This window comes from Plasmodium cynomolgi, chromosome 11 (genome assembly GCF_000321355.1).
Source record: "Plasmodium cynomolgi strain B DNA, chromosome 11, whole genome shotgun sequence".
Taxonomy (NCBI): domain Eukaryota; phylum Apicomplexa; class Aconoidasida; order Haemosporida; family Plasmodiidae; genus Plasmodium; species Plasmodium cynomolgi.
Window position 1 is genome coordinate 1,623,280 of NC_020404.1, and position 14,315 is coordinate 1,637,594.

Below are 14,315 nucleotides of genomic sequence, written 5' to 3' on the forward strand. Positions count from 1 at the left end.
AAATAAAAAATAAAATAAAAATAAAAATAAAAAACGTTGCATTAAAAATGAGGGGTTACAAAACGGGAGAAAAAAAAATGATAAATGTATACCGATTTTTTTTTTTTTTTTTTATGAAAAGGCATGACAGCGCATTAAAAAATGAAATACTCGAGTGGACTACAAACTGAGCGCAGTAAAGATGAAGGACCGCACGGCATGCAATTCGTTCGGCCTTGTTATACGGGCATATGCATTAATACATATGCGTATACAATTTTACATAACGTGTGACATGAACTGAAGTGAAAGGCGTTTTCGCGGGATTGGCCAAATTGGCGCAGTAAGCTTGCAGCAAACTCGCAACTTGTTCGCGACGTTTGCCCATTTGCGCATTCGCTGAATTGCCCATGTTGACATTCACCTCCGTCGCAGTTTCATTTTCGTGCCTATGTGATTATTTTTCCAAGTAACTGCCTATCCTTTTGATTGCCTATCCTTTTGACTGCTTACCCAGTTGACTGCTTACGCAGTTGACGACTTACCCATTTGACTGCTTACCCAGTGGATTGCTTTCCCGTTTGCCATTTCTCCACGTGAAGCTTTTGCAAAAGTGGAGAGGCGCAATTTTTTTAAGGTTCCCTTTTTATTCATTTAACTCGTTTGCATAGTTTGAGTGCCCCCTTCGAAAAGGTTAACAGCCCCTTGCCGATCTGCTTGGGGAGCGCATTTAGCCGCCTACCCCCCCTGTATGCGGCGCGTTACGAGAAGAACGTAGTGGTACGTACATATATTTACTGTGCAAAGCGGAAAAGGGCTACCTATTTTTAAAAGCGGGACGGAAGCGAAGCAGTGAGAAGCAGAGGACCGGATCCCAACTGCCTTCTTCCCTTATGCTGCACCAGGGCGAATAACATGAGCGAGTCAAGCATGGAGGGAAACGAACTGTTCAACGGAGACGATGAGGAAGTGAAGGAAGGCGAAAGCTCCTCCCGGAAAGGGGAACATGAGGAGGAGCAAACTGCGGAGGGCGCTGATAACGCTGCTGGTGACCAGGTTAAGGACTCCGCCGAAGGAGGAGCGCGCAGGAAGCGGAAAAAGGAGCACAAACGCACGTCTCCCTACGTGGATAACGAAGCGGAGGAGGATGATAATGATGATGACGATCAGGATGACGATAAGGATGACGATAATGAGGACGACGTAGATGACGATGATGAAGACGACGGAGATGACGATGATGAAGGATACGGAAATGACGACGATGTAGACGCGGAATACAGAGAAAGAAAGGCAAGCAGCAAGGGGGGGAGTGGGGTGAAAAAAAGGAAGCTGTCAAAGAAGAGATACATGTCGACCTTCCTGGACACAGAGGCGCAAGTGGGTGATGATGACGAGGAGGAGGAATACGCCAGCTCCTACGTAGAAGAATTCGAAGAAGCAAAAAAGTTGGAGAAGAAAAAAATGTACGAAACGAAGCTGAAGAGTGGAACGAACCATCTAGCACAAACTATTAACAAGCTATCGCAACGGTACGAAAATGAAAAGGAAATAAAAGATACCCTTACGGATGGGGAGACCTTAACAGATGAGGAGATGTCCGGAGATGAGGACGAATACTTCGATGAAGGAGAATGTTTGACCACGTTTGATAGCCCAAAAATGTGGCTAATAAAGTTGTTCAAAAATGGAGTCGAGAGAAATATAGCCATGGGAATTTACTACAAATATATGAAGTTAAAAGACAACGATTTCAACATTAAGGGAGTCTACGTCTCGGACAATCTCAAAGGATACATATATGTAGAGGCAGATAGTCTCTACATGTTAAAAAGGTTCCTCTTGGGATTCAAATTTATAAACCTAAATGAGATCACCATCGTACCAGTGCAAGAATTAACATCCATTTTTTCAATGTGCCATTCTAAGGTTATCATCCCAAAGGTGAATGAGTACGTCCGAATTAAGAGAGGAGTTTACATGAATGATATAGGGCAAATATTTGAGGTTCACGAAAAGGGTATCTATGCCATCGTGAGGTTAATCCCGAGAATCCAGTATGATAAGTATAACCATTTTAAGAAGGGGAATTATCACTTAAGTTTGACTACCTCCTCCATGAGTAAGGGACCTTCTTCTATGTTCGATGAACATAATGGGAAAAGTGAGTCCTACTACTTGGGGGATAATAAATTCGATTTGAATAATCATGGGAGCAGGGCCATCATCCCTGCAGGAGTGATAATGCCCGGGGGGGAGGTGAGAAATGCTGCAGCAACAAATGAACAGTTGGAAATGTTAGACGAAGCGTTACAAATTAAGAGGAAGAAAAAAAAAGAAAGGCCATTAAAAAAATTATTCGATCGAGAAGAAATCGAACAAATAGGAGGAGTCATTGAACATGGACCTTACCCAAGAACGATTAAATATCAAAACAATATTTTTGAAGAAAATGGCTACCTGCTAAAAAAAATGAATATAAAATATCTCATATCCGAAAATGCTAATATTACCCTTACGGAAATTAGAGACTTCAACAAAAATAATACCAATGAGGAGGACATCAACTTGCACGTAAGCAAATCTTTTATTAATAAAAATTCGCTACACCTGTTTAAGAAGGGGGAGAGGGTGAAAATTATGAAAGGCGAATTGTATAACCTTATAGGGACCATATCAAATGTGAGTGATAATGTGTTAACCATAAATCCGGACAATTTAGCTAAAAATTTTAAGTTCCTGCCAACTGATGTGACGAAATATTTTCTTGAGGGGGATAACGTAACGGTTATCAATGGAATTCATAAAGGAAAAAGTGGACTAATTTCGTTACTTGATTATAAAGAAAATGTTGCGCTTATTTTCTCTCCCTCTTTGAACACCGAATTTCGTTCTTCCATTCAAGACCTCTCAGCCTGTGAGCATAGTACCAGTGAAGGGCTCGGTGGAATTAACTCCCTTAACGGATTCTCCATCGGAGACCTAATAGAACTCAGTGACAGGCAGATTGGCATACTAACATACATCGACAAAAATAAACACATTCGAGTACTAACTAGTCATAACAAAACTTTGCATACAACAATTGGAACCATCACATCCAAACGGTCAGCAGTAGGCCAAGTATGCAAAGATGAAAATGGAAATATTATCCAAGCGAAAGATGTCATACAGGTCGTCCGAGGGATCCATAAAAATAAAGTTGCTGTGGTGAATTATATTTGGAAGAATAAAGTTTTTGCTAAGATTAACAAAAAGATTGAGGATAACGGATTTGTTGTCCTGGATAATGAAAACTGCATACTTACAGGAAACCAAAATGAGAAGAAAAGAATTATCACACATAATAATTTGTTCAGAACGAATAGTAGTATGCTCCCAAGAAGGAATAATACCTACCAGTCGTTCATTGGAAAAACTGTGAAAATATTAAGTGGGGTTTATAAGGGCCTCCTCGGAGATGTTATAGATGCCGAACGGGATGAGTTTACTCTGCTGTTGAAGATCAAGCCGAAGACCATTAGGCAGAAAAGAAGCGAATGTGCTATTGCGGACTCGTTCCGGGAGCATTACAACGTCACGGATGATAGGTACTACAACGAACGGGAGAGCAACGGGCTTGGGGGGGCACTCGGGGGGGAGAGGTTGGACACCCCTTCCGCGAGGTGGAGAAACAGGAGTGACAGAAGCCCCAGGCACGACCGGATTGGGTACGAGTCCTCGCTCTACAGCGAAAGCGTAAGGAAGGGCGCCGACTGGCGAAGAAACGAATTCGGGGGCAGGCATGACGGGTACAGGGGCGCGTACAGCGGCAACTACGATGAGGAGCGCTGGAGGGGAAGTCACCGCCCGCCTGAGGGGGACGCCCCCGGCCACGACCCAGTCGCGCGCGCCGCAAATGGTGCAAACGCTTCTTCCCATGCCGCGCCGTGGAACCAATCGAACGGGTGGAAAGGAACGAATAGCAGTCACCAGCACTCGCCCCCACCATTGCCGCACAGCAGGAATGAAAGCGGCGGGGGCTTTCGAGTGGAGAACGATGCACTTCGTCCGCACGACCAGAAAAACTTCGAAGGGAACTGGGCCAGGACGTCACACGAAAATCACCCAAATAGTAACACCAATTATAACTACAGTCACAATGGGAGAGCAAATGGTCCGATTAATTTTAACGAACCACATAGCAGGGGAGAAGGAATCAATGAGGATGGAAAAAAAAGTGCCACCAGAAAGAACAACACGGCAGAAGAATTCGTTAATGGAAAGTACGAGACAGCACCCGGTTCCCACAATTTGAATGCCGACCAAAGATATGACGATAGCAGGGGAAGAGGCGGTAAAAACAGCACCTCGAAGGGGTTAGGAAAATGGGATGATGTCCAAGGCACTGGTGGCATCAGTGGAGGGGTGAGCAATTCTGGCTCTGTCAATGCGTCTAATTTCTTCGACATGCATCGAGATAAGAATAATGAAGGGAAGGCGTCACCACTTTGGCTAGTCAAAGGAATTATGATAAAGGTTATAACTCCGGGGCCCTTCTACAACGAAATTGGGACAGTCACAGAGGTGATGAAGAAGAGCTTGTACACCATACTAAAAATAGCAACCGAGAAAACATCCTTTAGCATCGTGTCCGATGCTGTGATTCCTTTGAAGCCAAACAGAATAAACGACGAAGTGCTCGTCGTGGATGAAGGCAAGGTCGTCGAGGGCACTGTTCTGGACATACAGAATGACGACATTCAGGTGAATACCGCGCAGGGCATATTTACCTACCACGTGAGGAATATTTTTTTGTTTAAAAGGCAGTTGTCTTGACGGCGAGGCAAATGCGCCTGGGCTAGCACGCGAGGGTAGCAACTCATGGGCAGCCACGTGCAGTTCCAAAGGGGTTAAAACGCACACCCGTGTGCGCTGCGCGATCGCAGCAAGTCCATGCGCGTGCGAGACCTAGTACCCACCCACTCCAACGCTGCTACTCGTGCGTGCTGAACGCGTACCTTCCAAAAAACCACGTTTTTTTTCCCCCCCAATTTGTGTACATTTGTTTTTTTTTTTTTTTTTTTTTTTTTTTTTTTTTTACGTTCTACGTGGTGTTAACCCTTCACTATGTTAGCATACTAACCGTTAGAAGTTTCCTCCCCGAATCCTACCCACCGTGGACTGCCCACGTGATTAAACAGTTTCATTGATAGCATAAGCTTAGGCAGAAAGGTGAGAAGCTTGTGGAGGATGGTTAAGCGGAAAGGACTGGAGGAAAAAATAGGATGCATATTCGGAAGCTAATATCAAGAAGGCACGATTCAAAATGGCACGCTTCCCCATTATTCTACTATACTATACTATACTATATTTTATTTTTTTTATTACTTAATATACTTTTAACGCATTTTTCTAGTCTTTTTGAGTGTTTTTTTTTTTAGCTACTCACCCCGATGCGCAGGTGGCAGGGCAGCCGCGGCCACTTTTGTAACTACTTAAAAGGTGGTTGGGGGGGAAATGCACGTTCGTAATATGTAATGTGAAGCACAACAAATATGGACGGCTTTCTTTTTTTTTTTTTTTTTTAAAAAAAAAGCGTTAATTCAAGTGGGGTTAATGAACTGTGCATTTTGTGTACTTTAAAAAATATAAAGATGGGGGACCGACTGCATGGCGCAATTTTGCGCAGGTGCTGAAGCGGCTCACTTGCGTGAACGCAGCACCGGTCTGCTCCCGTGTAGCGTTCCCGCTTCTATGGGTGCATCTTCGCCTTTATATAGGCCAGCACCTTACAAACGATATTCTCCGAGGTGAAGCCTAAGTGCTCCCATATTTTGTTCTTCGGGGCAGAGTACCCAAACTGGTTAATACCCAGGTAGACATTAAAGTAGGTGTCGAAGCCGTAGGTGGAAGCAGGCTCTATGTAAAATCTAACAACCTTTGCGTCGTGGTGCATCATCACCGACTGTTGGTAGTCCTCCGACTGCTGCCTGAATAAATTCCACGAAGGGAAACTGACAATGCGTACGTTTAAATTGTGCTGCTCGGTTAGAATCTTCTTCGCATCGAAGCAGAGATGGAGCTCCGAACCACATCCAGCCAAAATGACCTTCTGCTTATCATTAGCGTTGTCGAAGTCTTCCAAAACGTAGGCCCCCTTTAGGACCTGTTCTGCCGAGGTGTTCTTCAAGTGAGGTACTTTATTTCTACAGAGGGCAACAAGGGTGGGAGTTTTTGGGTTCGTAAAGTGACACAAATACGCACCTGAGACTTCATTCCCGTCAGCTGGCCTAATCACATTCAAATTAGGAGTCGCTCTAAGTAAGGCCAACACTTCAACCGGTTGATGAGTCGGTCCATCTTCTCCCAATTCGACTGAGTCATGGGTCGCTATACAAAAAATGTGATACTGGGATAATGCGGCTAATCTTAAAGCACCAAATGCGTAGGTATAGAAATTTAGAAAAGTTGCACAAAAGGGTTCGAATCCTCCATAGGCATATATCCCATTGGTGATGGCTACCATCCCATGTTCCCTTACCCCATACCGTATGTATTTATTTGCAAAGGAATCTCTGCAGATATCTTTTTCTTCTTTCAAGGCGGTGCAATTAGACTCTGTCAAGTCTGCACTCCCGCCTATCAACTCGGGTAGGACCTTATTAATGCAGTTTAGGGCAACCCCGGATAGATTTCTAGTCGCCCCAGGTGCATCCAAAGTAGTATACTTAGGTAACACTTCGACCCAATTGTGGGGAAGCTCCTTAGAGAATCTCCTCATAATTTCTTGTGCCTTCTCAGGGTACTGCACTGTAAAATCGCAAAACATTTTTTTCCACTTGAGATAATTTTCTTTTTTTTTCTGTACAATATTTTCATAGAACTTTTTTACTTCCTCCGAAATGTGGAACTGTTTCTCTGGATCCAACCCAAAAAATAGTTTCGCTTTTTTTAAATCTTCTTCTTTTAATGCCAATCCGTGAGACTTACATGTCCCCTCTACCTTGGTCCCATACCCACATGCAGTCTGCACGATAATTAAAGACGGCTGTTTGGTGTTCTTTTTCGCTTCCTCAATTTGTGTCAATATTCCTTCAAAGTCGGTATTCCCATTGGCTACTTTTCTAACTTCCCATTTTAAAGCTTCAAATTTTTTTTCTATATTTTCTGTGAAGGATAACTCTGTGTTCCCATCAATGGTTATTTTATTGTCATCATATAAAAGGATTAATCTACCTAAGCCGAGGTGGCCAGCAAGGGAAGCTGCTTCACAGAATACTCCCTCCTGCATGCAGCCATCACCACACATGGCATATATATAATTATCAAAAATGGGAAATTCCTTTGTGTTATATTTTTCAGCTAAGTTATGTGCACAGATGGCCATCCCAACTGCGTTTGAAGCTCCTTGTCCCAACGGTCCGGTTGTTACTTCCACCCCTTTGGTGATGTGTTTCTCTGGGTGACCTGGGGTTAGACTTTCCAACTGCCTGAAGTTCTTCAAATCTTCCATGGTTAGTCCTTGCTTGGTTAAATACAGCATGGTGTACAAGAGAGCACTAGCATGTCCGTTGGAGAGGACAAACCTATCCCGGTTCATCCACTTGGTATCCTCATTGTAGTAGTTCATTACATAGGCCCACAAAATGTGCGCTATGGGCGCACACCCGATGGGCGCTCCCTGGTGCCCACTGTTGGCTTTCAGCGGCAGCTCCGCCGACAGCATACGAATTTCGTTGATGCATTTTTGGTCAATTTCGCCGTTCATTCTGCTTGGGGTGCTCGGTTGGAAAGGGGGGGGAGGGTTGGCCACTTCGGCAACTAGGCTGTTTCGACCGCTCGGATATTTCGACAATGGGCTGTTTCGACCGCTCGGATATTTCGACAATGGGCTGTTTCGACCGCTCGGATATTTCGACAATGGGCTGTTTCGACCGCTCAGGTATTTCGACAACTGGGCTGTTTCGACAGGTGATCCGTTTTGACCGCTTGGATTCTTCTCCTTCCCGCTGTACGCTTTCACCGCACGTCAGGCAAACGTTTCGATGGTTTTGAAAAAAAAATGCAAATAGTCATAAATGTTTTTTGCTTTGTACCTTATATCCTCGCACGTGCTGCTCTGCAATTCTCTGCGGAAAAAAAAAAACAAACCGGGGGAATTAAAAAAAAATTTCCAAACAGGTATGATGCTATGTTTGCGTGCTGTTGCGCAAATGGGTACATGCGCGTTTTGGTTTGCTCTCTCCGTTTGAAAAAAGAAGGCAACATGTAAGTCAATTTTTTTTTCACTTCACACGCACGGAGCATACGACATACCGACGTAGTGCTGCGTAATGTATCGCCTGCTTACACATCCGTGTGGGCAATTGCAGAATGTATGATGAAACGAAAGGAACATATAAAATGGAAAGTCATAAAAATGGTTAAGGAAATAAAAGTGATAAAAAAAAACACCTTGCAGGGTCAGGCGAAAAAAAACAAATTAAGGAACGCAAAGTGAAGTGGGGCGAAACGAAAAGAAACAAAAAGTAGCGATGCGAAGAGAAGCAAAACGCCGCACAATGACGAAAAAATAAAATACAAACTGAACGGCACAACCCCACGGCGTAGGCCTATCATACTACACGCAAAACGTACGCACATGCAAGTAGGACCGACCGACCGTAGCGCTTTTTTGTGCTTTCGTGGTTTGCGCTTGTGGAGCTGAGGGCGCATGCGCAAGTGCCATCTGCCGAGAGCACGGTGTACGCGTGGCAAAAAAAAAAAAAAAAAAAAAAAGAAAAATAGGCAGGCAAAAAAGCAAATAAAGAAGCACATAAGGAAGAAAATAAAAAGCAAATAAAGAAGCCATTTGGGAAGGAAACAAACTTATCGCCCCCGCTGGTGGCTACGTCGAGTGCGCAACTAGGCCGCACATGCCGGGAGAAGTTTCCAGGCGACGTGGGTATACTATACCCAGCTGTGCAGTGGAGCAACGGGGGTAGCACATGCAAACGGCGCGTAAAAATGAAACAGGAGTGCGGCAAAAGGGACGCGCAGGAAATTTCCATGTGGTTTTTCTTTTGCTTAGTTTTGTTATCTTTCCACCTTTCCATCTCTCCCTCTCTTTATCTCTCTCTCTCCCTCTTTTTTTTTTTTTTTTTTTTTTTTATTTCCCTTCGGGCTAACATTTTTATGAAGCTTCCAGATATGTTCACACGTTTGTACATTTCATTTTGCTTTAAAGACTCATCGCTTGACAAGCATTTGTACAAAATATTGCTGTGGTTTTCGGATAGGCAATTTACTTCGATAATGCTGCAGGGTGAGTGGGAGGAAGAAGAAGAAAAGAGAAGCTGTTTGCATTCACGCTTTTGTATTTTCTGCCAGGGTACGTGCAGCACATGTATGCCACAGGTGTGTTTTACAATGTCCGTACACGAATGCGTTTATTTGAGCGCACATATACACGTACACGCCGCGCAACATACGCGGGGTGTTTTACATTCCACCCCCCCCTCGTGTGGGGCGCTCCAGCTTTACTGCGTAATGAGGTGATGTCCCCCAGCCATGATAAAAGTTTCACTCGCGCTCGGTAAAAGAATTGCAAAAATAATACGAGTACAGGAAAGCTTGTGTGAAATGGGATAGAGGGCAGTTCGCCAAATGTACGAAGCGCTCAATATCCATATGCATCCGTTCGTACGTGTAAGCACATATCCTTATTCACCATTTTGGCTGTTCGCGTGGATGAGTGTACGCCGTCATGTATATGCATTTTAAACGAAGAAGAAAAGAAAAAGCAGTAATTACGCAAAAGATTAACTTTCAAATTTTAAAAAAAAAAAAAAAAAAAAAAATTGTGGGACGTCCCCACGGGAAATACAATTTAACTCAGCGAAAGGTTACAATTCTGTTTCTCCCCTTTTTGATTATCTACACTTATTGCATTTTTAACACGTCGAGTTTTTCTTCTTTATTTTATTATTTTTTTTTTTTTACCTTATTGTTACATACGCATGAGGGTTAACTCATCAAAATTGACGTGACCTATTCGATACATCAACGTTGTATACATTTTTTATTCGTTCGAAAAGCGAGTCATCCAGAAGGTGACACAGGTTGGAAGAATTGTGCAATCCGTTCCGATTGCTCACCATGCACAGGCATAAAAAAAAATACAAAGAGTATCCATTTTTTTTGCGATTCCTTTTTAAAACACCGGAGGTGCACCTGAGTGAGGCCAGTACATATGTATAGTAAGTCCTATTGCTCTGTTTGAAGGGGCTCTCCCCCCATTTAGTAATGACCCATTTTAGTGAAAAACATAGCCAAAGGGAATGCACACGAGAAAAAAAAATGAACGAGGAATAAGAAGAGAGAGTGAACAGAGGGTACAATACATATACCTGCGTGTGCACGTTTATTTGCCTTGTTGATAAAGCAGAAAAAAGGGGGTCGTCCCAAGGGGATGCATATTTGCCACCTGCGCTGGTTAGAATAATCCCACATGGGGTTTACGTAGTAGCACCCATTTAGGAGGTAAGATTTCCCCTAAGTTTTTATCTCACCTGAAGGATCCACTTTGGTATGTTCCTAACTGGTCGTTATTGTTGTGGTAACCCAGGTGGGGAGGTACCCACACAGTGGTGGTGAGTGCGTAGAATCCCCACTGCTACGCACAATGCCCCATTTATCAGCATATGCAGTGCTTGTACTGCGGGACTTCTACACGGGGGTGTGCCTCCCTTTGTAGTGGCTCACCCCTATTGCGAGGTTTGCTTTCCTGATAATGTCAAAAAGGAAGCAGATCCACCACGGCCATCCCACTCATGGTGGGTATGATCACCCTGAGTCGAGACAATAGACTGACATAACGAAAATTGCGATGGGAAAAATTTCGAGGGGGTGAGCAAATTTACAACGCGTTTGTTCCACTGAGATTTTGGTTCCTTTCTTTGAGGTGAACTGATCCATTTCACCAAAAGGTGATCTTTTTTCTTTTTTTTTTTTTTTTTTATTTTATTTTTTCTTTTTCTGATCATATTTCTGCCATAAGAATAGATCACTCTTAGTGCCCTTCCCAACGTCTAACACAACTTATGAGTAACTATGACAGTCAGAAATTTTCACCCTTTCCATTTTTTGGAAATACTTTCCGTAGCATGTTGGGGCATTTCTCTGGGTGGTTGCCATTTTCCTTCCTTTTTACAGCCCCACTTTTTTAAAAAAAATAAAAGTCCCCAATGGATGGGAGTGAGTGCTAGTTACCCATCGGACAAGGTAACAAAAAAAAATTTAGAAAAAGTAACATGCATATAACGTACTCTTTGGTGAAATAACTGGTAGGCACACATGAGGAGAGAACATACGAGCTTTTGTGCCCACCGTGCTCTCAGTTCGCTTCTTCTTCCACTGTAGAGTTGTGGAATCCCCCTCACCGAAGTTGCTCAAAAGGAGCGGAAACGGCCCATATGCCGAAATGGGAAAGACTCAAAAAAGTTTGTTGGACCCATTTGAGGGTACTACATCTTCCCTCCCTTCCTTCCTTGCCATTCTTCTGACCCCCATTTGGTTTGAAGCGGGGGTAGTTACAAAAGGAGAACGTTTAGCGACTTTCCAAACAGAGGTGTAGAAGCAAACCTCCGTTTGTGTGTAGTGGGAGCTTATGTGAAAATGCACATGGTTGGGTCATCCCAATAGGCAAACGAAAGAAGCAATGTCGGGGGATGACCCAGCGGGCTACTCTTACGAGTTGTGCATAAGGTAGATTACACACCTGCCCTGCACGACTGACGTGGGGCTGGTACATTAATTAAAAACGTGAAAGCTACATGGCGAAGCTGACAACAGCACGGTACGCGGCATCTTCCCAATTGGAGTTTTTATCGCATCTTCTTTGGGAATAGCAGCTTGTGTGGCTAAGCTGGCTCCTGACTCTTGGTACCTTCACCTCCCCGTTGTGTAGAGCAAATGGGAAGAAGCGAAAGGGGAGGGAGAGGCCTCATACAGTACAGGCGCTCCAACAAAACAACGCAATTTCGACCAAGGGGAAGAAATAAAATCTGAATACGTCAAACCCATTTCTACGTGCCCGTTTTCGCGACGACGTAAATTTTTCTGGAATATAAATCGCCTGACGTGTTCATATTTTATTTCTTCCCCACATAATAAACTGTATAAAGGTGTTAACAAAAGAGAAGCAGTTCCACACTCGATTGCTCTCCTTCCGTAACTGCCTACGAGAAGAGAAATCCTCCGTTCCCCCCTCTCCCCTTTTTCTGTGTTTGCCATTCACCTGTTAAACGGGTCCATTCACAAAAAAGCTATCACCCGGTCAGTAAGGCAAATCTTGTGCTTGGCCCCCTACGTACATTCCAGGACAGGCCCACTCCACTGGCGCTCTGCTCATTCAACGCTTCTGCCATCCCAAAGGCAAATATAAACAGTAGGCATAAAAAAAAAAAAAAAAAAGGAAAACAAAAGCAAACTTCGCAGAGAACCCAATGCAGGAAAACCCAATCGTCCAATACATTTTGGTGAACAAGGAAATTTTGGATAAGAAATGGCCGCTGGGGTCTGTCATAGCCCAGGCATGTCATGCGTGGTGAGTTTTGCACACAAGCGAGATAACCTTTTCCGATCGTTTCAAAAAAGTATCTCTGTTTGTTCAGTGCAGCGGAGGATGCGTGTTTTTGTTGTGGCGCGAGTCTGTGTACTTCCGGAGGTCTACAGGGAAGAAAGCTGCATGCCTACCCGGTTGCCCACTTATCTGCACACGTTCGCTCATGAATGCGCAAACACATGGTAGACGCTTCTCCCCCCTTATCAGCGTCGCCGTTATTGCAGAAAATCAGGAAGACCAAGTGGTGAAGGAGTACCTATGCGCGGAAAAAATAAACAACATGCACAAGGTCATCTTACGGATCGAAGACACAAATGAAATAAAAAATCTTTCCAGCATTTTAGAGGAGGCAAGCTTGAAATACAAAATTTGGACGGAGTTCCCGGAAAACATACAAACAGCTGTGGCGTTGAAACCCTATTATAAGGACACGGTCAAGGAGTATTTGAAAAAATATCCGTTGTTACGTAAGCTGTGATGGTGTGAAGACTCTGGGGAGAACGGGAGACATGACGTAGTTGCACCCGCATACAACTTGCCCACTTTTCGAAAGTGTCACTGGAGTTTATCACCAGCTTGCATTTGACAGCTGCGCACGGAGGAAGAGAGTTCCACCACACTTTTTTTTTTTTTCTACACCATAAGTGAAGGGGCAAACTGCGCATTTTTCTTTTTTCTTTCTTTTTTGCGAAGGGAGAAAAAGCCTCGAAAGGTCGGCTCCCAATTTTGAAGTTTATGCCAGCTATGGTAATGGCTTCTAGTGAAGCCTTAAAAATTTGCAAAAAAAAAAAAAAACTAAAACTGTACATGTAAAACGAATGCTATAATGAAAAAAAAAAAAAGGGTAGCAGGGTTGGATGTACATGATGTGCCCGCATATGTATATGTTTATATATATGCACACGTGTGTGGGACGCGGATGCGGGGGTTCACCAGAGATGCCCCCCCTCCTCTCGCATGGGGACCCACAAGCGTAGGAGCTCGAACAGACGGGCGCATAATAAACCCGAGAGTACGCTCACATACGCCGACACGATGGCACACACTTGGCCGGTGAGTACCCATTTTATAAAAAAATAAAACCAATGTGGGTAGTAAAGCAGTCCTGGTGAAAGGTGATTTCTCTCTTGAGCCCTACACACAGAGGGGTGGTTATCTAAGCGGCATACAACACGCTTATGATCTTTCTCCACGAATACGTCTGGCTAGCTGTATATCCTTTGGCATGATGGTAACTCTCTTGGCGTGAATGGCACACAAGTTGGTATCTTCGAAGAGTCCTACTAAGTAGGCCTCTGCTGCTTCTTGGAGAGCCATGACTGCAGATGACTGAAAGCGCAAGTCGGTTTTGTAGTCCTGTGCAATTTCTCTGACCAATCTCTGGAATGGCAATTTTCTAATTAAAAGGTCAGTGGACTTTTGGTATCTTCTAATTTCTCTCAAGGCGACAGTTCCTGGTCTATATCTGTGAGGTTTTTTAATACCCGCAGAAATTGGAGCTGACTTTCTCGCTGCCTTGGAGGCTAACTGCTTTCTGGGGGCCTTACCGGCGGTTGATTTCCTTGCCGTTTGTTTTGTTCGTGCCATTTTTTCAAGTAAATAGTAAGTTTAGTTAAGCGAAAAAAAATGAAAATAAAAAAAACGTATGCGTGTATGCGTATGTAAATTAGTATACGAGTGAGTATATGCTATAAGTGCTTACGCGTGTGTGTGTTTTAAATAAGTGAAATAAAATAAAATAAATCTCTTT

At 43.7% G+C, this 14,315-nt stretch overlaps 4 protein-coding genes across 4 annotated transcripts; 2 read left to right on the forward strand and 2 right to left on the reverse strand.

Moving 5' to 3' along the window:
* Positions 1–894: 894 nt before the first annotated feature.
* PCYB_114600 (trancription factor) lies at positions 895–4,797 on the forward strand (the record flags this gene model as incomplete). The annotated part of the gene is made up of 2 exons (XM_004223339.1): positions 895–1,866; positions 1,909–4,797. 2 exons carry the CDS (start codon positions 895–897, stop codon positions 4,795–4,797), a joined length of 3,861 nt encoding a protein of 1,286 aa, XP_004223387.1.
* A 916-nt stretch (positions 4,798–5,713) lies between these two features.
* PCYB_114610 (transketolase) lies at positions 5,714–7,729 on the reverse strand (the record flags this gene model as incomplete). The annotated part of the gene is made up of 2 exons (XM_004223340.1): positions 5,714–7,197; positions 7,264–7,729. The coding sequence occupies 2 exons, from the start codon at positions 7,727–7,729 to the stop codon at positions 5,714–5,716; spliced, it is 1,950 nt and encodes a 649-aa protein (XP_004223388.1).
* A 4,717-nt stretch (positions 7,730–12,446) lies between these two features.
* PCYB_114620 (hypothetical protein) lies at positions 12,447–13,043 on the forward strand (the record flags this gene model as incomplete). Its single annotated transcript, XM_004223341.1, has 2 exons — positions 12,447–12,547; positions 12,773–13,043. 2 exons carry the CDS (start codon positions 12,447–12,449, stop codon positions 13,041–13,043), a joined length of 372 nt encoding a protein of 123 aa, XP_004223389.1.
* A 588-nt stretch (positions 13,044–13,631) lies between these two features.
* Positions 13,632–14,152, reverse strand: PCYB_114630 (histone H3; the record flags this gene model as incomplete). The annotated part of the gene is made up of 2 exons (XM_004223342.1): positions 13,632–13,699; positions 13,765–14,152. 2 exons carry the CDS (start codon positions 14,150–14,152, stop codon positions 13,632–13,634), a joined length of 456 nt encoding a protein of 151 aa, XP_004223390.1.
* Positions 14,153–14,315: the final 163 nt, after the last annotated feature.